Genomic DNA, 23,400 nt, shown 5'->3' on the forward strand with positions numbered 1-23,400 from the left:
ATGCCCACAGTGAAACAGATAATATTAAAAGCCTGTATGCCTGTTGGCTATACACGTAGCTGTACAAGAACCTTTAAACAGCCTTTAGGGAAAATTTCTTAAACGTTCCTTCCAAAAGGTTTCCCCAAATACTAGGGGGAAACATTTAGAAAGCCTCAAAGTTCTACTATCACCCAATCAGACGGTAGCAATGTAATTCATTCAGACACAAAGACATGGTTGCTGAAGTTCCAACAGAACATGAGAATAGGGAAGAAAGGTGATTTAACTGTCTTGTTACAATCGAGGTATGCAGAAGAGCATCTTCGAACACACGTTGAACCTTGAAGCAGATGGACTAAGCAGTGGACAACCACACCACGTATCACATTTGTCTGTTAAAAAAAGCAAAGAGGGCCTACAGTTTGCACCGGCTAATGAAAACTGGGCTATAGAAGATTAGAAAAACGTGGCCTGGTGATGAATGTTTAGTGATGCAACTTTCGAATGGTAGGGTCAAAGTTTCATGTAGACAACATAAAAACATGCATCTATCCTTATTTGTCTCAGTGGTTGAGGCTGGTGCCATGGTGTGAGGGATATTTCCTTGGCACACTTTGACCCCTTGGTACCAACAGAAAATCAGTTCAGCCTTTCCCACAGCTTACTTGAACCTTACCAAACAGAATATATAGTTATTTTACAACACACATTAAAAAAAAAGCCACTCAGAAGAAAATCATTGTCTTAGTTTATTAATTAAATGACAAAGTTCTTTACAAGTAACACATCTTTCCATCGGTTTTGCTGTGACAGTTTTCCACTGAGGAAAGATTTATTTGAAATGCCACAAGATGGATTTAAAACACTAAAATCTGATTTACTTTAAAACAATATCACTGGTTAGGTGTACACAGTTATACGCTTACACCACTGGTCTTTCTAAGCACCAGCACTGCTATTCTACCCTGTTTCAGCAAGTGGAAGTATAAGAAAGCGATGTGAGGTGGATATTAATCAAGCACATTGTGCACACACCCACAAGAGGCCTAATCATACAAATAAGTGAATCCAGGGTGTGGGCAGGTTGGCCACAGAGGTTTTTAAAAAGCTAGCTTTCTCTAAGAAGCTTTACCTACTGCAACAGTCTAGCCTGCAACACGTTGCACAACCTTTTTGATTGCAGTAGAGTCAGCAAGCATTAATGTAGGCCAAGGTCCAAAGTACGTCAGCGTTGTGATGTCACTGTCCACCTTTTTTTTCCTTCACACAATTCAGATCACTTCATTGGGATTCTTTTATTTTATTTTATTGATTCATGTGCAGTGACTTTTTTATGTGTGAAATGTAACATGCTTTAAATGAATCAATGAGTCGCCTCAGTTTAGATTATCAGAAGATTCTGTGCTGCCAACATGTTTTATGCAGTTTTTTAATCTCGTCCGACACCGTGGGTCTCCTTCGGCCTGTCGATGCGGTAGACAAACTCTGCAGGCATGAAATAGCCCAGATACTCCACACTGTCAGGTGTAGTGTCTATGTAGTAGTGGCCACCTTCTCCGTGGTGACTGAAGCAGTGGGTGTGTTCCACACGCAGGTCCAGGCCCTGCAAAGCAACCAGGCGGACATTACAAAGAAGCCTACTGAACAAAAACACCGTAATCAGGTAATAAAACTATAACCAGATCTTTTTATATTTCTGCATCACGCTGAGGTGTGAGTCTATTGGCTTTAACTTACAGGGTCTCTGGATACGAGCACCGACTGGCAGATGAGTGGAGCGCTGACCTCAAAGTGCTTGAGCCAGTTGTTGACGTCATCGTTGGTGTTGAGGGGGCAGACTGAGAACTCTCTTGGCTGTTGACAGGCAAGGAAACAAATCAAAGCACGTGGCTGTGCCAGCAGCAGTCTGTAACATGCTCTGTGTCATGTCCACTATTTACCATGATGTGGATTTTAGCCTTCCCTTTCTGGATGATGAAGGTGCCTCCCAGGGCCAGACTTTTATCAGGGTAATGAGCTTCAAGGCTCGTCCGCAAGGCCGTCACCAGACTGTGACTTCCTGTTCTCCTCTTTGCCTGAACCTCTATGACCTGCAGAGGCACACGGGTGAAGACTACCAACTCAGCATGTTTAGGCACACAACTCTTGTTAATGTTTATTCTCTCATTAAATGGGGCTAAAGTTCACGCAAAACAACATCAGCAATGTTATTAACTTACAGATAATTATGTTTAAGTATAACTAGTTCGTTATTTTCCAAAAGCCAAATCAGGATGAGAGTGCATTTTTTAAAAGGCTATGACTGATTACCCTTCCAGGTTTCCCTTCGCAAGCATACAGATTTCCCAGCAGCCCAAAGTTGCAGTCTGTGAACTTGTCGCTGTATTTTTCTAGCAGACACTGGTCATCAGCTGGGTTGATGGAGGAGAAGTAGCTGCTGTTCACTGCGGGCCTTCCCCCTGCCTCGGTCAGAACCAGAGGCATCAGCTGTGGACAAGAACATTCATTCCACTGACTGCTGCCGTACCAAACTGCCCTTTCAAGATTATAATGACAGCTAGTTTATACTGAGGTCATTTGCTGAGTGAAGCACTTTGAATTAGAAGGAAGGCAATTCACCTCTGCGTTCATTCCAACTATTCTATTGGGAGCAGCTGCTGCACCGAGGATGAAAGCGCCTGGAAGTTCCAGCTCCTTTGATACAGTGTTCATGTTGTATTCCTGACAGTAGAAGAAGATGCTGAATATGCTTTAGCAAAACTTTTCATTAAAGTTTCTCAATGCAATTCTTTTATTTTAAAACCTACCTTTTCCTTTCTGACCAGAGGCACCAGATATGGCACACCACCAACATCAGTGATGCGAGGGCTTCCACACAAGCCTGCAGGGTACAGGCGAAATTAAGATACGTTTCTGATACGCAGTCTGCAAATGAAGCTCATCCCCACTCATATGCATGTTTTATGAAGTGTTTTAAATTGACCAAAATGCATATGCATTCGTTTTTAATCACACTTGTGTTCTTGATAGGCTCCTACCTTTGACAGGAAACTGGAAGGGTTCTTTGGTGAGATCCGGACACTCCACAACACTCACTTGAACTTCAGCAAAGTTGGTTTCCAGTCCTGCTTGTAATACTGCAACCAAACACCGAGTCACATGAACACGCATGCACAACTTTGCGCTTATATATCAGAGCTTACCGCCACGCAGCTCTTCTAGATCTGGGGCGTGCAGCTGAACCTTCTCGGTTTTGCTGGTGTCTGCCATAGATCCACCTGAGAGTGCGCGCGCTGGGATACAGTTTAGAGGTGCAGGGAAAGTGGATAAGAAAAAGCGGACAGGACCAGGGTTAACTTCAAACAAAGAGTAAATAAGAACAAGATGATAACCCTCCCCGGAAGTGTTTCCTCATCCAATTTAAAGACATTGGTTATTTCTTTCACTTAGAAAATCGAACAAAAAATTGCCCATATTCGCCGTAATAATTAATAATTCCCTCTAGATAAAAAGGAAAGCATTATTATTGGTTGGCTCTAGATGTGGGGTCTTTGGGCTCGGGAAATCTCCCAACTCTATGAACTGCACAAGAGCTCATTAAATAATGCAGACCACGACAAGGACGATGAATGTGATTCACACATCAGGAGACACTTTACATTTGTCGCAAGTTGCTGAACAGACTGTGGATATATGTAGTGTATAAGCCGGTTTGGTGCACAGTCTCATACAGAAAACGAGGCTGCTCGTGCTTCGCTGTCTGAACGGAACTAATACCATTATTACTGCTAATTGCAATATTAATATTAATTCTATCTCTGCGTGAGGCTCATTGTTATGTCGAGTTGATGCAGGAGCCATCAACCCACAAAAAACATCTTATATAGAGCTCAGCTGAAGACAAAACCGGAAGTGTAAACACTGTAACCTCTTGATTCTTTTAGTATCGTCTGTCTCCTCTTTGGCGATTGGTCAGATGACCACCGTCATCTCGGTGACGTCTAAACACTTCCAGGTCGAATCGCATGTGGAGTGTTTTACGTGTTTTGGTGGAGATTCTTGTATTTACGTGTTTCATGTCTAAGATTTTTCACGGATCCGTCGGTGAGTCCTACGATGGCGAAAGTGCGTCGGTCCAATGAGTGGACTGAATCCGACGCTGTTGCTGAAGTTGCTGCAGCGGATCCATCGGATTTTGTGCTGGAAACGTTCCCTCCTGAATATGTGGACAGAATTTCGAGGTTTATAGAGTCTTCTTCTGTTCTCTGTTCGAGTCAGAACAGAGAGGATGGTGCAGCCGAAGGAGAGCCCACTGAAGCAGACAGGTGAGGAGTGGAGGTCACTCCGGCTTAGATACTCTGACAAATGTATCTACATGGCTGTATTTTTCACAAACAGCACACACATGCAGACACACACACACTAAAGATAACCCCAAATTTCGTGAACGCAATATTAACATTGTATTTCATAAAAGAGCACTTGGATTTGTAGATAATGCAAAGAAAAACTGATAGTCTTCCTTGCAATGATCCCATAACACGGTACAACAAGGTAAACAGTGTACTGTGTCAGAAGATTGACATCAGTCTGCTAAATAAATGCTCTATATTGTAATGTAATAAAGGAAGAACGGTCAGATATCCTCCATCCATCCTCTGTACTCTTCTGCACCTTTCTCCTTGCCACAACACCACACATCCTTCCTCCTCATGGTCAGGGTGTTACTGCTTTTGTACACCACCTCCTCCAGTTTCACTCATTATCCTGTACACGATACTGCACTCAAGTTCAGTAAACATATTTTTCCAGGGCCTACTTTTCAGTGGGAAACCTCCAGTTTTGCAGAATAAAAATAAAGTTTGATCGCAAGGGTCTGAGCTCATTTCTCCAAACTAATATATCACATATTAAATTGAGTATAAAAAAATAAGTAAGCCCTTGCCCCAAAGGCCTACAGGTGGAGGGGCTGAAACAGATGTTGGTGATTGAGAAAAACCTCAACAATACCTTTTTAAAAGTTAAATACAGTCACTTTCCTGTGGTGCAGTTGAACTCCTGTGCGAGCATCAGAATGTGGAGTAAATGTGATTTAAGTGACTTTGAAAGTGGCATAGTTGTTGGTGCTGAAGTCCAAGTATTTCACAAACTGCTGATCTATTAGGATTTTCCCCAGAACCATTGCCCTGGTTTACAGCGAATGATCCAAAAAAAGAGAAAATATCCTGTGAACATTATTGAAGCCAACAGTTACTCAATTACATTTTACATCCAAGATATGCAGAAGAGTATCTGTCTGCATTATTCCATCCTGCTTTATATCAGCATCGAAAACCACTGAAGTGATGTAATGGTGTGGGGGATATTTTCTTGGCACACTTTAATCCTCTTGATGCCAACCAACCCTAAATTTGACGCCAGAGCGTGTCTGCGGATCGTTGCTGACTATGTCTCTATCGCCAAAGTCAAACCATCTTCTGATGTCTGCCATCGTCATATCATTTCAAACTGGTTTCTTGAGCACGACAATGAGTTCTTTGCACTCAAATTGCCTCTGTGGCCAGCAGATCTCAAAATCAATGTACACTTCACAAAGTAGCCGGTGATTTTAGACGCCCAAATCTGAGGATGTGCTTAGGACCAAATTCTAGAAAAATGGATTCGCACTTGAATGTGTTTAAAATATGTCTGTTTGTCTGTTGCCTCCAGGTCATGAAAATGTTTTGAAAACTGCAAAAACTCTTGAGCTTGACACACTGACCATATAATTGTGTCTGCGCAGTGACTCAGCGGACAGCCTGTTCATCACTCAGAAGCCTGTACCTGAGGCCGTGAGGTCAGGAAGACGGAAGCGCCGCGGCCTACGATCAGGTCTCACGTCTCCCAGAGAGCGAGAGGAAAGTGAAGATGACAGTTCACCTTCGGCCTCCCTTCAAGACACCAGAAGTAAAAGGAAAAAAAAAGAGACAAAACTCAGAATGCCAAAGTACAGTTTCCCGTTCCTCAAAGACAAGATGCCGAAAGCCAAGGGCATTTTTTTAAGTGAAGTGCAAAACACGAGGCTACATGTAAGCATAAACAACAGCAGCAGAGCACACACTTGTTACAGCAAATGCCAGCAAATGTTAGAACTAAAGCCTTTTATTTGTTCCAGTATTCTTCAGTGGGGGCCTTCTTTGATTGTATAAGAAAGCTGCAACAGAGCTATCAAACCGTAGAGGATCTGGAGTCAAATTTACCAGCAATTGACATGAATGGAGAGTGCATATCTCCAATATCAGAGTAAGTCTTTAATGCTAGTTGAAATGTTGTTTTGTTACTGATTTCCTTAGTTGCCTTTAAAGCTTGCTTTTATGTTTTTACACTGCATTTCACTTCCTTTTATGCATTTGAATCATTTTTTTTCTGTCTCATGTTTGCTATTCTCACTACATTGTAGAACAGTAATATATATTGGAAACTGGTGAATAATGTAGCGAAGAAAATGGCAAAGAAAGCAGGCTGTGTTTCAGATGCCTCAAAGTTGCCACTTTTTCTTCTGGAACATGTTCAAGCAACTCCCGAGTCTTGTCAAAAGAGGAGTGGTGGGATGTTTTCCTCCTTTATGTATTTAGACCATGAGAGACACAAGTAGGATCATTCATAGCATATTAACAAAAATCGAAAAATGAATCATCGGACCATGAAGGTGAAGTTCTTGACATTCTCCATCCTCTTTGGCCTTCAGGGACTGATCCTTGTCTTTGTCAAGAACTTGAAAGTAAGTTGAGTCCTCAAAACCCATCACATGCAATGAAACTGTCAGACGACGATGAGGTCTACTCCAGAAAAGTGTTAATGAAAGTTCCCTTTACTGCAGAGGGGGTGTTTGCAGAAGGTACCAGCCTGATGAAACAAACTATTAACATCACCTCAGATTAGAGCTGCAGACATATCTCACTTTTGAAGGAGTGATGATTTTCTTCCCACATAAATTTGCCTAACATCTGCTGGCACAGCCACGTAAAGCTCAGGTCTCAAATCTGTCAAAATGTGAGCCGATTTGTAAAAGCACCAATGCAGAACTGAGGCAAAAGAGGTGCGTGTGAATTAGCCAATAGTAAGAAGAGAGCTGTGTGGACTAAGACACGAGGAGTGGACATTAGAGCAGTGGGAACTGGACTCTGAGAGAGGGTGAAATCTGTCACCAGAGTGTAAAGTTGAATGTGGAATCTGTCGGGTTTTGCTTTGTTTACATCCATTTCTTCCAAAAAGAAACCTTCATTGAACAGATGTATTCAAACATATTACTGACACGTTTTACCAGTTTATCAGCTGCATGTAAAGTACTTTGAAATACACTAAAGCATATTAAAGGCATTAAGAAATACAGCTGAAATGTTTGGTAATTCAACAACTTCCTTTCTTCTATTTCAGGGGAGAAGAAGAAAATGTAGGAGACGAGGACATGAAAGTGGTGGTAAGCAGGCTCTTGATACTATAATGAGCACTTTATGAGCATGTACAGGCCCTAAGTTGTGTGTCATTTGACAGGCAAAGAAGCATTTTGTGATACCATCAAAAAGGAGACACTCACAGTCCTGGTATAGCGAGAAGAAGAGAAATAGTAAAGGAAAACAGTGGACGGAAGGACTTACTGGTGATGAAATGCCACCAGGAGGATGGGGGGTTGTGTTACATAAAATACCAGCTAAGAAACCCTCATTAAGAGCTGCACAGTCTTCAGATTTGGAGAGCTCTGATGATGAAGATCCTTCTTGTAGCATTCTGAGAGAGAAGAGGACGAGTAATAAACAGCTCACACCCCAAAGCGTCCGCGCTCAAACCGTAACTCTAAAGACAAACAGTAAAAAGAGAGACAGCTCTGAGGGAAAAGAAATGGAGGATGAGCTGAGTGACAGCAGTCCTCCACAAAGTCCAAAGGAATGCATGCAAAAGTGCAGAGTTTCAAACAAAGAGGAGCTATCCCAGCAAGGGCGGGGAGACAGTGAGCCTGCAGACCAAAGTTTCTTCCAGAGTGACACCAATAATGTTGCTACATGCAGTGAAACCAAAGTGAAGAAGAAGCAAAATCACAGAGAACATAATGAAAGTGCAGAAGAAGCTGATGATGAAAGTCAGGAGGAGGTGGAGGTTCAGTATGCTGCACTGACTGTGAATGAGGAAATCACTGAGGTGGAGGAAAGTCCTCATCTGTCACAGACCATCAGCGAGCTGGAGCTTAATGAAAAAAATAGGTTGGAGGAGAGTGACATCTCTGATTCAGAACAGAGGAAGAAGAAAAAGGACAAGCAAGAAAACGAAAATACAGAAGAAGAAAAGAGCCAGGACGAGCTGGAGGATCAGCACACTGCATCATCTTTGAATGAGGAAATCACTGAAGTGGAAGAGACTCAACATCTATCACAGACTGTTAATGAGCTGGATCTTAATGCAAAGATCGGTTTGGAGGACAGTGACGTTCCTGATTCACAACAGAAGAAGGTGAAAGAGGACAAAGAAATCAAAAATGCAGAAGAGGAAAAGAGCCAGAGTCAGGACAAGCTGGAGGATCAGCACGATGCCGCATCTGTGAATGACAAAATCACTGAGGTGGAGCAGGAGACTCCCTGTTTGTCACAGGTCACCAGCGTGCTTGATGTTACCGGAAAAACTGTGATGGAGGACAGTGACGTGACTGATACACAACAGAAAAAGAAGAAGAAGAAAAAGAAGAAGGTGAAAGAGGACAACAACGAAAACAAAAATGCAGAAGAAGAACAGAGCCTGAGTCAGGGGAGGCTGGAGCTTCAGCACGCTGCAACATCTCTGGATGAGAAAGTGATTGAGGAGGAGGAGAGTGACATTCCTCATTCACAACAGAAGAAGAAGAAAAAGAAGAAAAGAAAGAAGTCACCTGAAGAACACGAAAAGGAGAAGATGAAAAAGAAAATGTCAGAAAGCAACGATGGTGAGGAGGAAGATGTCGAGCAGTTAAAGTGCAACACCGCTCCTGAATCTCTTCACGATGATGTGGAGATACCAACAAAGAAGAAGAAAAAAGGAACAGAGAAAAAGAAAGAGTTTAAAGATGAAGGTGAAGGTTTCAGAAATACTGAAGCTTTTCAGGAAAACCTTGAGAAACCTTTGGAATCCAGTTGTGCAAAAAGAAAAAAGCACAAAAAGTCATCTCAAAGAGATGAATCTAACACTCCCGAAGATGAAGAAAATCCACAGAAAACAGATGAGATTGAAGACCATGATGCTGGTTTACTGATGACCAAGAAGAAGAAGAAAATGAAAAAAATGTCAAGCATGGAGGGCTCCAATGACACTGTGGCACAAAGCTCTGATCTGTTGTCTGTGCAGCGGAAAAAAAAGAAGAGGAAATCTTTCTTCCTCGGTGCTGATGTCGAGGGAAAAGCTGCTCATTCAGAGGAAGAAAAACATTGTCCTTTGCAATCTGTGGCTGCTGAAAAGCCAGGCGTCAGCACCGGCAGTCCTGCTGAATCAGCAGAAATCACTGTAAGTTTGGACGAATCTAATGACAGAGTCAGGAAAAAGAAGAAGAGGAAAATGTTAACTGAACAAGAGAGTGTGGAAAAAGATCCGGAACCAGATTTTGAGGAACTTGAGGAGGCCCTGTCTGACACAGGGCTGAAGAAGAAGAAAAAGAAACGTAAGAGGAACGAAACCAAGTCAGCGACCCCTGTGAAAGGATCAGAAAATGCTGATACAAGATGCTCTGATGAGGCTGTGGTGTTAAAAAAGAAGAGGGAAAAAAATATCCAAGAAACTCCAGCAGCTGCAAGTGAAGAAACTGAATCGGAAAGTCTGTTTGAACATGCTTCACCATCTTTAGATACACCCAGAAAAGACAGCAAAAAGAAGACAAAGGGGAAATCTGCTCATAATGTTTCACTATGGAGTAAAGAACAATCTTATGGATGTTTAATCACATCCAAAGAAGGGCGTGAAACTGACATGAAAGAGCGAAAACGAACAGCTGATTGCAGTTTCACCACGCAGTTGTCAAAGACTTCTGCGCTGCCCTCTCCACACAGCATCAAGAAAAACAAGCCAAAAAAGCTCAAGCGCACCCTTCATAATCCCAGTGGGGACTTTCTTACACACAGTCAGTACCAGTAAAATAGCTCTCATCAGTCACTGGGACACAAACACCCATCAGTGTTTTTACAATGTAACTGCTGAGTGACTTTTTACCATTTTATTTTGTGTCAAAACATTTTATTATAATGGCTCTGTGAGCTTTTTAATGGTGAAAAGCATGTCATCAAAACAAACCATGATGGATGATTTTAATACTTTTTTTTTCACAATAAAAGTTTCTGAATACTAAAGTCATTATTCATTTAATAAGTAATTATTTCAAAGAAATGTACTTTTAGCTATGCAAGTTAATACCGCATTGAATATATATCAACAATCTGCTTGGGAGTTTGCTGTTTGGAGTTTTAATTTGACCTCAATACCATCTAACCCAGTGGTCCCCAACCCCCGGGCCTCGGACCAGTACCGGTCCGTGAGTCGTTTGGTACCGGGCCGCGAGAGTTGAGGCTCAGGTGTGAAATGTATGGTTTTCAGGGTTTTTATTGTTTTTCAGCGTTATTTTGTTATCGTTTTTATCGTAAACTCTGTTTTCCTGGGTCTTTTCACGTGTGTTATGAATAAATCTTCTTTTTTTCGGTACTGGTACTAGTTTTATTTTGTTGTATTTAAAGCCGGTCCGTGAAAATATTGTCGGGCATAAACCGGTCCGTGGCGCAAAAAAGGTTGGGGACCACTGATCTACCTTGATGAAATGATAAATTATTTAGTTTTTCCATGACTGGGTTTTTAACTTTACTCTATGGCAGTCTGTGTAGTTTACAGTATTGATCCGTGTTTTTATGCTTAAGTAATTTAAGCTTCTCCAGCTCCATAGTCAACATCCATTGTCCAGTATATCCACTATCTGCTGCACATGTCCAAACCATCTCATTCTTGCATCTCCAGCAAGGATGCTGCTGCCGTCATCACTTCTTCTTGATACTTGAATGGTACTCATGGCCATTGGTCATGAGTATTTGCATGTTAATGATCAAGGAACTGACCTCCCAGCCCATTGTTCCTTCAGTGGTGCTAGTTTCAGTTATTATGCAAAAGTACTGTTTATAAGATTGGGGAAACGTGCGGTCAGCTGAGTCTAAAGAAGTGACCTGGATACGTTTCTCCCACTGAAAACGCTGCGTCTAGATGAACATGATCCTCTTTTGGGTGTTCTATATAAGAATGTAGTCCACCGGTGTGCACTTCCTTCAATTCCCTCCATGCATCACCCTATGTTCCTCTCTCTTGTTGAAGTACTTATTATAGAATAAGTACTTAAACAATTATTGAATGAGTATGCTTTTTTTGTTCTGTGACCCATTCATTCATTACTCAAAGCTTTCCAACCAAGTCCTCTTTGGTGACATCTGGTGTCCAAAAATATGTTGAGCAGCTTGAATCTACAACTTGATATGAACTGCTTCGCTGTGATTGCCCACTCGATAGGGTTAAATTGACAGCTTCTCTTTAATATCACGTGACTGTTCTGTGTGATATTGGGCCGTTGTGGTGCTTTGAACATATATTTTTGGGGGTGAAAAAGATGATTTTGTGTCTTTTGATTACTAAATGATTTTAAGAAATATACCTTTGTTGTTTGAACATGTGCCCCAGAATACCTGAAAAACATTTTTGCAAAAAACATCCAATGCAGGAAGGCACAAGATGCAAAAAGAAATGTTAATAGTTCCACTGTAACTTGTCCTGAGGAAGACTGACTGTGGAGCAGAGCCAAGCAACTGTGTCAGTCTCTCTCTCCTCTCCAGTGAGGAGAGAGAGACCATTACAAAGTAAGTATATAAGAGAACGAAAAAAAAGTGACAAAAAATAAAATAAAACCCGGCGCCTTATAAAAAAACAATTACTCAAGAAATGCTCAACAGGGAAAAAAATATCAAACGAAACCTCAAATTGAAGAAATTGAGGTTCAAATACAATTAAGTAGGACACTGTAACAAAAATATTTTACTTAATGGTAGCATGTTAACTTCAGTCATTGTGATTCATTGGTACAGTATTGACAGTTTAACACAAATATTTCTTTGGGAAAAGAAAACTACGGAAACACTGACTGAAGTGAAGCTTAGCAACTGTTTGTTTTAATTCTTTTGCCCACATATACATGTATACATAGATATGTTTTATATTGTAAATGATAAGGGTAGGCACCCTTTGCTTTGTTGACAGCGCTGCAAACTTTGCCTTCTCTCAATAAGCTTCATGGTGTAGTAACCTGAAATGGTTTTCACTTCACAGGTGTGTCTTGTTAAGGTTCATTTGTGTAATTTCTTGCCTTCTTAATGGGGTTGGGACCATCAGTTGTGCAGAAGTCAGGACTGTCAGTTATGTACCAACCAACTTTTAGAATTCATATTATGGCAAGAACCAATCAGCAAAGTCCAGAGAAACGATAGTCCATCATTATTTTAAGAACTAAAGATCAGTCAGTCTGAAAAATTGCTAAAACTCTGAATGCGTCTTTGTGTAGCTGCAAATACCAAGCACTGATGAAACTGGCTCAAATGAGGACCACTCCAGAAAAGGAAGACCAAGAGTCAGCTCTGGGGCTGAGGATAAATTCATCCGAGTCACTAGCCTCAGAAATTGCAAATTAACAGCACCCCAGAGCCCAGATAAATGCCACACAGAGTTTGAGTACCAGACACATCTCTACACCAAATGTTCAGAGAAGACTGCGCAAATCAGGCCTTTATGGTCAAATAGCTACTAAGGAAAAGCAAGCAGAGATTTGTTTGGGCCAAGAAACAATTTGAGTATCCACATGCAGCACAGCAAACCAGTGAGGGCTGTGGTTTGCCATTTCTACATCATTGTGGTTGCCAAATCATTTTAATATGACCTGCCTGACAAAGTGGAGTAGACCAAAAGATCCTCAAAAGCCAGACATCATGCCATGATCCAAGGTAATTCAGGAACAAATGAGAAACAAATTAACTGAGATTATCAGTCCAGAAAAGGTTATAAAGCCTTTTATAAAAGCAAAAAAAGAAGCTTTGGACCCCCCAAGTGTTCATGACTCCAATATAAGAAAGAGACTGTTGGCAAAAATGGCCCGCATGGCAGTGTTCCAAGATGAAAACCATCGCTAAGGCAAAAGGAACAAAGTCTCATCTCAATTTTGCCAGAAAATATCTTGATGACAGGGTCGCCACCCCCCCAGCTCCCCCTGGCAAGTCTGTCCTATGTTAATAATTTTAATAAACATAAGCACAGAGAAAGACACCCGACAATGAGTTGAAAGATTAGCTTATTTATTCCTACATATACAATTTGTCATTTGTATTGTCACTTTGTATGTTCCTCACAATTTCTCATCATCCTCCAATGTGGTTGAATTACAATTTCTCCTTCATGCAAACACTAGTATTGGTGTCATCCATTGGTGAGAACAATGTTAACATACTGTACAACCAAATTAGTTCCTAGAACTTAAATTATGCAAACTCATTGCCTCAAAACAAAAAAAACCAAACAAAAACCCACAAGTAAAACTTGATAACCAAGCTAGGACAATTTATTCATGGAGTACCCAGTACTTAGAATAATTAGATTTTTCTGATTGAAACCTATCCACATAGAAATCGAATGCAACTAGATCACATTATGTTTTATTATCCTCAAAATTAAAGACATTTTGTAATGCAGTTGAAATCAGACCAACTTTTATTTTCAAATGCAAAAAATATTTATTAGTCAACATACTGGACACATTAATGACAAACAAGTATATTCCCACTATTGTAGCTTGTGTTATTTAATTATACTTCAAATATTATCAAATTCCATCTATCCATCCATCCATCCATCTTCATCCGCTTTATCCGGGGCCGGGTCGCAGGGGCAGCAGCCTAAGCAGAGAAGCCCAGACCTCCCTCTCCCCAGCCACCTTCTCCAGCTTATCCGGGGCAACACCAAGGCGTTCCCAGGCCAGCCGAGAGATCTAATCTCTTCAGCGTGTCCTGGGACATGCCCGGAACACCTCACCCAGGAGGGATCCTTATCAAATTAAATTTTCATATTTGTTAAACAATTTAAAACTTTAATAACCTTACAAAAAAACAAAACCAAAGTCTCAGATTGAATTATTTTGAACCCAAGTTTAAGCAGTTCTGCTCAGTCCAGGCATTACAGCCTGAAAGACTGTCATGGATTAAGGTAATGAAAATGCAGTGATCGCAGAAAGTTCAACTTCCCTTATGTACAGTGGCAGTGAATGTGGGATGGAGATGCAATGGTCTTGAATCTGCAGGTGACTTTCTTCACTGAACACCATCTGTGATGGAGGGCTCGTCTCTCCTGGTATCCTATAAGGAAACAATCATATTCTTTAGAATGCCACATTACATTTGCTCTTCTTAAAACATTTTTTTCCTGCATTTGCTACAGAACAGACCTCAAGCTGAATCATTGCACTGTTACAAAACATCCATCCATTTTCTTCCATTTATCTGCAGTTGGGTCCCAGAGGCAGGATCCTAAGCAGAGCACCCCGGAACTCCCTCTGCCCAGCCACCACCTCCAGCTTATCCAGGGGAACTCCTCCCAGTGGGACATAGACACGTAGACAAAACCTGCTGGTACCCTTTGGTCAATGAAAGGAAAAAGTCACAATGGTCACAGAACTAACTAATCTGACTAAATAATAAAAATTCTATGAATGTTAACCAATGAACGTCTATCGTTCGAGCGTGTATCACACTCAACATGGACCAGAGGAAGTGAAAGGAAAGATGTCTCAGGAGATAAGATAAATAATCATAGACAAGCATGTTAAAGGCAAAGGCTATAAGACAATCTCCAAGCAGCTGGATGTTCCTGTGACTACAGTGCACATATTATTCAGAAATTTAAGATCCATGGGATTGTAATCAACCTCCCTGGACGTGGCCGCAGGAGAAAAATTGATGACCAATCAAAGAGACAGATAATCTGAATGGTAACAAAAGAGCCCAGAAAGACTTCTAAAGAGATCCAAGGTGAACTTCATGCTCAAAGCACATCACTGTCAGATCGCACCATCTGTTGTTGTTTGAGCCAGAGTGGACTACATAGGAGATGACCAAGGAGGACACCACCAACAAATCACAAAAAGGCACATCAGCTCCATGTTCACAGAAGGAAAAATGAAGCATATCAAGAAAAGTACACTGTCCCTACTGTGAAACATGGAGAGGGATCTGTTATGTTCTAGGGCTGCTTTGCTGCATCTGGCACAGGGTGTCTTGAATCTGTGCAGGGTACAATGAAATTTCAAGACCATCAAGGGATTCTAGAGAGAAATGTGTTGGCCAGCGTCAGAAAGGTTGGTCTCAGACGGAGGTCATGGGTCTTTGCAATAGGACAATGACTCAAAACATACAGCTAAAAAACACCCAAGAATGTCTAAGAGGATAACATTGGACTATTATAAAGTCGCCTTCTTGGAGCCCTGACCTCAATCCTATTGGGCATCTTTGGAAGGAGCTGAAACATGCCGTCTAGAAAAGGCGCTCTTCAAAAGAGGAAAATACTGGAGCAGTTTGCTCATGAGTGGACCAAAATACCTGCTGAGCTTTGCAGAAGTCTCATTGACAGTTACAGGAATAGTTTGATTGCAGCGATTGCCTCAAAAGGTTGTGCAACAAAATATTAAGTTATAAATTAAGTTATTAATAAATTTTACTTCCTTACTACTTACTAAATATCTTGTTTCCCACACTGAAGATTAACAATATATTGGAAAAGCAAAATACTTACCACTCAGTTGACATCTTTCTGTCCAACAGCTCCTTTTCTAGACTCAAGAGTCTCCAGAGTCACCAGAGCCTCAAAGAAAGTAAAAAGCAAGAAGAGGGAAAACCAGCAAATTATTTAGAAGCTGATTCGATTCTTAAAGGCTGTCCAGCCATTATAGCTGACAACATAGAAACTGAATATTAATCTCATACAGTCAAATTACACTATAGCAGGAGTTGGCAACTTTTCTGATGATTAGTGCAATCTAAAAATTCTTCAGAAGTTAATGTGTCACATCAACCAACTTTTTTCAACTAGCCAACCTTTTTCCTACATCAAACCCTGCCCCTGGCTGTGGAATGCAGGCAGTCGTAAGAAGGGAAACTTGTTGGAGTTCTAAATGTCACAACTTGACAGTTGTCTCTGCTTTCACATTTTTCAGCTCAATCTCCCTGGCTCTGGCCAGCTCCGCCCATAAGTTCTAGCTCCTCCTTCAGATGAAACTCTTTCGCATTTCTCTCTCTCCAGCTGGAGATGAGCCAGATGAACTCGTAGCCTAGCATCCTGCTTTGAACCTAAGGACTATCGAGAGTGGCTCAAAATGAGGCAGTGTCATTGGCAGTCTCCTCAGGCAGTCCCTGAGCAAGAGGCGTGGACACATACAGTGCTATATTTTGATCTGGCAACAGGGGAACATGCTAAGATGCTACACCATGCTCAGCCAACTCAGGTGGACTGGGAGACATTTGCAAGGCCAATATCCCCTTATCCACCAAGCCAGACACCAGAGTAGCTTTTAGCTCAGCTTTATGCAGAACTATGGAGACCCCAATCCCGTAAAATGATGCCACCTCATGCAAATAGTTTTTCCTACAGGCATCGAGCTGGGCAAGCGACGGGTTAGCCGTAAACACAGAAATATCTAATGTAGACATTCAAACATAGTTTAAAAAAAAAGAAAGAAAAGAAAACCAGTCAATAGCACACAAGCCAGCTACCCTAGGGCTACCAATAAACGAGAACCTTCCCCCAACACACACACACGAGAAAAATCTATAACAACGGGGTTATCCAATAAATAAAAATACCACTGAACCTCTCCCCAGTCCTACCTACCCTTGAATGCTAGCCTACCTAGCTTCTGGAGTGTACCAGGCTCGAGGCAACTTTAAAGGCAAACTTTCAGTGCTTTGAGCACTGAAAAGCCTACCCCCAACAGGGACCCAAATCCCCACCCGGGATTACTCCGAAAATAACAAAGGCAAAATAAAAAACGAGTGCCTGAAGGAAGAGCTTACACTCAGCTAGACACTCCCCTGTGCTAACTGTGGAGAGCGTCCCAAATACACCAAAGTTAAACAACGGACCCAAAACCTGATACCCAGCTATTTCAGTTTCTTTCATTCAAGTCCCGTTGTATGCAACTAAAACATGTTTATGTTTACTTGAATAGAAACAGTTTACAGTTCTATAATTAGCCACAGATTTTACATTTTTCTTCAAATTTGTTTAGAAAGATTCCACTTAAACTACCCTTAAACGTACTATTCTCTTAAAGATAATGTCAATAGCAAGAGGTGGACCTATCAGCATTGCCTAGCTATACACCAAATAGAGCCACACAGGTCAGAGATGGACAATAGTCACCTGAGCAGGACAGTAGGGCTGTGTGATTTGACAAAATATATCAGATGACAGAATTGAAACATCTACCATTTAACATTATACTCTAATTTGTTTTGTGGTGTCAAAATACACAGTTTACAGCAAAAAAAAAAAAAAAAAAAAAAAAAAATTCATCGTTTGGATGGTCACCATGTGGATGCAGGCACAGAATACCAGCATGGCCATTGAGGATGAGGCAGAACCAGGTAGCTCCAAACAGAAGGACCAGTCAAAACAACTCAAGGACCTTAGTCCTTGGGTGGCTGTAGCTCAGGAGTGTAGGTGCAGGTAGAGCAAGTCATCTACTGATCGGAAGGTTGGTGGTTCGATTCCTGGCTTCCCCTAGTCTGCATGCCAAATATCCTTGGGCAAGATACTAACCCCAAATTGCTCTCCGATGCATCCATCGGAGTATGAATGTGTGTGAATGTTAGCTATAAAGCACTTATAAAGATATGCTTGTGCGAATGGGTGAATGCACAAGTTGTGTAAAGCGCTTTGAGTGCTCAGATGAGTAGAAGAGCGCTATATAAGAACCAGTCCATTTACCATTTTAAAAAAAAAAAAAAAAAAAAAAAAAAAAAAAAGGATGAATAGTGTTAGTGTGTCCCGTGCTGTTAAATCTCAGTGTGACGTTTGTATCTATAAGTTTAAAAATTGCGTGCCGTTTTGTCTCTATGAAACGTACGTACTACATTGAACAGCATAGTACATTAAACCACTAACTGTTCTGCACTCCACATTTCCATTTAGCTTGTGTTAATCCCTACCACCTTTAAGTTATCAACACTGTAGTTTCAAAGGTGGCTTTTATTTTTAAATCAGGTCTCAAGGTCTCTTGCCATAATACTTGGTATAAACACATAATGCAAAACCAAGTGAGGGCTGGCTTGACTGTACTTCTCAAATTGGAGATTAAGCTTGACACCAGTTAATGATTTGCTGCACTTTCCAGCGTTGTGTCAAAGTAGTTACCCCCAGCAAAAATTGTTTCCCCATCCATGAGAGCACGCAGGAGGAGGAGCCACATGCTAGGCTCAGTTACTGTATGCTACTTGTTACTGATCTGCACTTGTTGTAATAAACCCCAAAAGCTGAAAAACACACTTGCCAGGGTTTCTACTGGCCAGGGATGTCAGCAGACATCAATAATTCGGTGGGTACTCAAACTCTGAAATTTTACTATAGCCGACTTATTTTAAGATGAACACAATTTTCTGTCTCTCTCAAAATAATTGATATAAAACTTGACCATCAACTGGTGAGTTTCTTAATTGCTTTTGATCAGGGTTCCCAGTGTCCAGTTTGCCAGGCAAGTGCTGCAACAATTAAAAAAAAAAAAAAAACAAAAAAAAAAAAAAAACAAACCACATTCCCATAAAGGGAGTCAATCACTGAAAATAATCACATTTAATCACAGAATGTTTTGTTTAGAAACCTGATTGATTTGTATACTTCAAAAATAAGAGTAGGAGATTAGCATTCTGTGTAATTTCAATATTATTAATGTAAATATGTTTTTCTAGTTAAGATTTCTCAGCCATTTGAATTGGTTGGAATGGACCTTATTGGGAGACTTACAGAAACCAAAAGGGGACATCAGTATATTTGTGTTTTCATTGACTACTTCAAAATAGCAACAGGGATCCCCATTGAAGTCTAAATCAGCAAAGGAAGTGACAAACTGATCAAATTTGTCCATCAGTTCGAAGCACCTAAAAGGGTTCTTAGCTCGCAAGGAAAGGAATTTGTCAATTCTATAAGCACTTCAGTCTTTGGCAAACATTGTTATTGGCATGTAACACATATTTTTAAAAAATTATATACATCTGTAAGGTTCTACTTCTGGTTTCTATAAATCTGTTTGTGATATTTGTGTGACTGCTGTATATTTCAAATCTTATTGTAATGTACTTAGAGTCAGTATATTTTACTTGCCGTTGCAGCTCAAAACGTTATGCAGAATGTTACACAGAAGAAACCTCTGCTCCCCATATCATCCACAAACAAATGGCTCGGTAGAGAGAATGAACAGCACCATCCAGAGGTAAATTCTTTGTTATATTCTGTAATAGACCACACCAAAGCCTGATACTTTGAGTACATCCAGCTTAATGCGTGAAACATTACAGTTTTATGGGGTTCCCTTCCACTAAAACATTAAGGTATGACATTTAAAAGCCAAAAAGGAAAATGATGTCATATGAATGTTTTGCATGTGCTTTTATTGTCAGAGCCCTCTGTAAAGTTGTTGGTGACCAACCAGAAACATGGGATGACTATCTGGATGTTGTGATGTTTGGTCTCAGAACAAAAAAAAAAAAAAAAAAAAAAAAAAAGAAAAAAAAAAAAAAAGAAATAAAAGCAAATGACCACTGAAGTACTCATCCCATTACCTGATTTTTGGCAGAGAGGCTTGTTATCCATATGAAATCCCAGAACACTACATGGTCTTTCTGTCTGTGACAAACTACAGGAAAATCCTACGCAAAGCACCATAGTAAGTTTTTGATGCACATGCAGAACAGTTTCAATGCATGCTACATCACCACCTTAAAAGCAACAATTTTATCAGATCCAGGGTCAGAAGCTACAGCAAAGGAAGAAAACGCCACCAGAACCAGCCCCCAAAACCAGTACACGCTGCAGGTCCACAAGCCAAATCACAAACAGCAGCAGACCCAGATCCAAAAGCTCCACCAGTGACTACTCCCCAGGTTGTAGCACCACAAGCATCAACTACGCCTAAGCAATCTACAGCACAAACTGTAGAAGCAACAGTACTACCAGCAACAGCCTCACAAGCTACTCCTGCACCACTTCCAGCATCATCCCCTCAAAGATATTCTCAAGCTGTTGCAGAGAAATGGAAAAAAATAAAAAATAAAATAATAATAATAATAATTCTTTGTTATTGTGTAAACCAGAATGTTCAGAATTGACATTGTACAATTGTACCCTGTCTGGCAACATTTTGATCTCATCTCTCCAAATAAGGTATGCACACAGTAATAAATATCACAAATGATAAGTACCATAATATAAATAAACCACACCCCAGATCCTATAATCTGATTTCTGTCTTTTAGTTTATTGAAAGGTGAAGTGTTTGCTGTGCTCCAAAGAACTTTAATACAGCAACAACACCTCATCTATGCTGAGGCCTTACAGAGCCCTGCGCGAAAACAAGGAGGCTATCCAAGGTGGATCAAGCTCAGTTAAGTTTTTTTAGGTTGTAAGGATACAGTCATTTTATACATTTAGATTCCCCATGTCATTCATTTATATTTGGCTTGTAATTACAATATATGTAATTTCTCAATGTTTTGTTTGTTTTATCAGGGGAGAGGAATGATGTGGATGAGGCCTTGGTCAACATGGTGATTCCCAGCCCTTCACTATTGTGGAGGACAGTGGGTTTAGAAAGCTTGTTAAAGCTTTGAACCCTAACTATGTTCTCCCCACAAGTCAGGTGTGTATCTTAAAATATGAAGCATGTTTGCAGTTTTCCTATATTTCCATATTAAGAGCGGTACTTTCTTTTGTTTAGGCTTTGAAAGCTATGGTGGACCAAAGATACAAAGAGTCCAAACTAAAAGAAAAACTGACTGTGGCAAAGGCTTCTGCAGTTAGTTTGACATCTGATATGTGGACCTCCATTAACACAGAGGCTTACCTAGCTGTCACCTGCCATTTCACCGATTCTAACACTGCATTGCATTCTGTGGTGTTAGGTGTTCAGCACTTCCCTAAAGCAAATACTACTATCAATTTGTCCCAAGTAACAGCAGCGCTCATGTCAGAGTGGGGCATTACAGACAAAGTTACATGTTATGTGACTGATGGAGCAGCAAACATGGGTGCTCATGCAAAGGAACTTTGTTTGTGTCACAGTAATTGTGAGGCGCATACATCGAACCTAATGGTCAAAAGCTCTTGATCAACACACCACGCTGTCTGAGATCCAGACCACCTGTAGGAGGATAGTGGGATATTTCAACGTTTGTTCCATTAGTTCATTACTGCTTTAAACACTTAAACCCCCGGAGAGCAGCCATTTGGCTTTTCTAACAGGGTTCCATCTCTAAATGACAGCTGGTCAGCAAACCTGGGAAACCCACAGATAATTGGAACTATGGCACGAAACAGGTTCCAAGACATCATGCAACACCTACGCTTCATGACAAGTCCACCCGCAGTGATCGAGCAAAGACTGATAAGTTCGCTGCAATTTCCAGTGTGTGGGGATCATTTGTCACCAACTGCATCACGTGCTACAACCCTGGTCTACATATCACCGTTGATGAACAGCTTTTCCCATCAAAGACTCGGTGCTGTTTCCTGCAGTATATTGCAAGTAAACCTGACAAGTTTGGGATCAAGTTTTGGGTGGCTTGCAACCTAAAATCCAAGTGCATTTGCAATGTCTTCCCATATCTTGGCAAGGACCCCAATCGTCCCACTGGGGAGAGACTTTCTGAAAATGTAGTAATGAGGCTGATGGAACCATTCCTAGACAAGGGCAGAAATGTTACCACGGACAATTTTTTCACATCGCTTTCACTTGCGCAAAAACTTCTTAGACGGAAAACCACCATCCTCGGCACAGTCAACAAGATTCGCAGGGAAATTCCTCAATCCACTCGACAGACAGATCGCAATGAATTCACCACTCAGGTATGTTGCAGGTCTTTTGTGGTTCTATGTTTATGTGTTTCATTGTGTGTAAAAGGGCTATGGAAATAACAATTTATCTTATTTCTTAGGTGTTTTCAACCTCTGCTGCCACGCTGACGGCGTATGCGGCCAAACGGAAGAAGACCGTCTATATTCTTAGCAGCATGCACAGCGTGGTTCAGACTGATAACACTACCAAAAGGAAGCCAAACACTGTCACCCTTTACAACAAAACAAAGTGTGGCATGGATGTGATGGACCAGATGGTTCGGGAGTACACTGTCCGCAGAGGAACACGGCACTGGCCAGTTGCCGTGTTTTATAACATGATTGGCATGGCAGCACTGAATGCACATGTGCTGTATCAAGCATGCACCGGGACGAAGGAAAGACGGGTGGACTTCCTGGTGGAGCTTGCAAGAGAGTTGGCTCACTCTCATGTAGCTGCGAAGAAGGCAAGAAAAAAAAAAAACAGTTGCTTTGGACACAACCCTCCACACCTAGCCCTGGAAAAAGAGCCATGTGTCAGGTCAAACACAAATGCAAGAACAATCATGCCACTGTGCGATGTGTTCACTGCAACAGATACACATGTGGTAAATGCAGACAACAGATACCATGGCAGTGCCAGGATTGTGAGTGATTGCTGAAAATGTTGAAATGTACTCACTCACTTTTTATTATTATTTGTAAATATGTGTACAAATGGTTGGTTTTTTGTACTGTTTTTAATCAATAAATCTCAGCAACAAAGGGCATACACCCATGTGTGTTGATTTCTCCCTAAGATGGCAAACTGAAACACTCCAAGTTGGTGACTTTTGGAGATTTCCCTGGATGATTGAGAATGCATCAGACGAACACAAAAGGAAGTTCACAGCTTTTAGCAGCTCCCCCACCCCCTCATTCACACACCCCCACTCCCCTCCCTCCAGAATTCCCAGGTAACAACCTAATATACATATGAATGACTAGCCAATTTAGCTTCCACTTGGCTGAAGCTAAAGCCTAGCTAAAAGCCATTTGGCTGCTCTCCGGGTTTTAAAGGTAGAAAGGTAGAAGCCTGGCAGTGCTACTGTTAAAGAGCTGCTGCAGTAACACAGCTTGAATTAATCAATTTGTGTTGGCTGTTTCTTTGGAGAGGCTGCAGGAACAAATGGGCCGGCCTCCACTGAAGTTAATTCAAGAGGTGGATACACGTTGGAACAGCACATTCCAAATGCTTCACCGTGTTCATGAGCTCAGGGAACC

At 41.2% G+C, this 23,400-nt stretch overlaps 2 protein-coding genes and 1 long non-coding RNA gene across 5 annotated transcripts in view; 1 reads left to right on the forward strand and 2 right to left on the reverse strand.

Annotated features, from left to right (window-relative positions):
* Positions 1–713: 713 nt before the first annotated feature.
* On the reverse strand, positions 714–7,751 carry bkgd (beta-keto-L-gulonate decarboxylase). 2 transcript variants are annotated; one of them, XM_085288590.1, is made up of 10 exons: positions 7,620–7,648; positions 5,806–5,912; positions 3,186–3,275; positions 3,021–3,119; positions 2,790–2,863; positions 2,602–2,703; positions 2,293–2,469; positions 1,923–2,072; positions 1,720–1,836; positions 714–1,585 (listed from the first exon to the last, which is right to left on the reverse strand). In XM_085288590.1, the coding sequence occupies exons 3-10, from the start codon at positions 3,250–3,252 to the stop codon at positions 1,412–1,414; spliced, it is 960 nt and encodes a 319-aa protein (XP_085144716.1). In that variant the 5' UTR covers positions 3,253–3,275; positions 5,806–5,912; positions 7,620–7,648; the 3' UTR covers positions 714–1,411. The 2 variants fall into 2 exon arrangements, with proteins under 2 accessions (XP_085144716.1, XP_085144717.1); XM_085288591.1 differs by lacking the exon at positions 5,806–5,912 and having other exon boundaries at positions 7,620–7,751.
* pho (phoenix) lies at positions 3,977–10,322 on the forward strand. Its single transcript, XM_085288589.1, has 5 exons — positions 3,977–4,307; positions 5,765–6,050; positions 6,137–6,264; positions 7,399–7,441; positions 7,516–10,322. Exons 1-5 carry the CDS (start codon positions 4,099–4,101, stop codon positions 10,108–10,110), a joined length of 3,261 nt encoding a protein of 1,086 aa, XP_085144715.1. The 5' UTR covers positions 3,977–4,098; the 3' UTR covers positions 10,111–10,322.
* A 2,841-nt stretch (positions 10,323–13,163) lies between these two features.
* Positions 13,164–23,400, reverse strand: part of LOC146565440 (uncharacterized) — a 31,474-nt gene continuing 21,237 nt past the window's right edge. The window contains exons 2-4 of one of the 2 annotated variants that reach the window (XR_014894097.1): positions 15,829–15,897; positions 14,486–14,674; positions 13,164–14,396 (exon numbers count right to left, since the gene is read on the reverse strand). This is a non-coding gene — a long non-coding RNA (uncharacterized LOC146565440). Of the gene's footprint in view, positions 14,397–14,485; positions 14,675–15,828; positions 23,009–23,400 lie in introns of those variants that run through there. The other variant, XR_014894096.1, reaches the window with a different exon arrangement.

Source organism: Mchenga conophoros, linkage group LG10 (assembly GCF_057382185.1).
Source record: "Mchenga conophoros isolate Kocher_MC1m ecotype Shallow Benthic linkage group LG10, M_conophoros_male_GT1.1, whole genome shotgun sequence".
NCBI lineage: Eukaryota > Metazoa > Chordata > Actinopteri > Cichliformes > Cichlidae > Mchenga > Mchenga conophoros.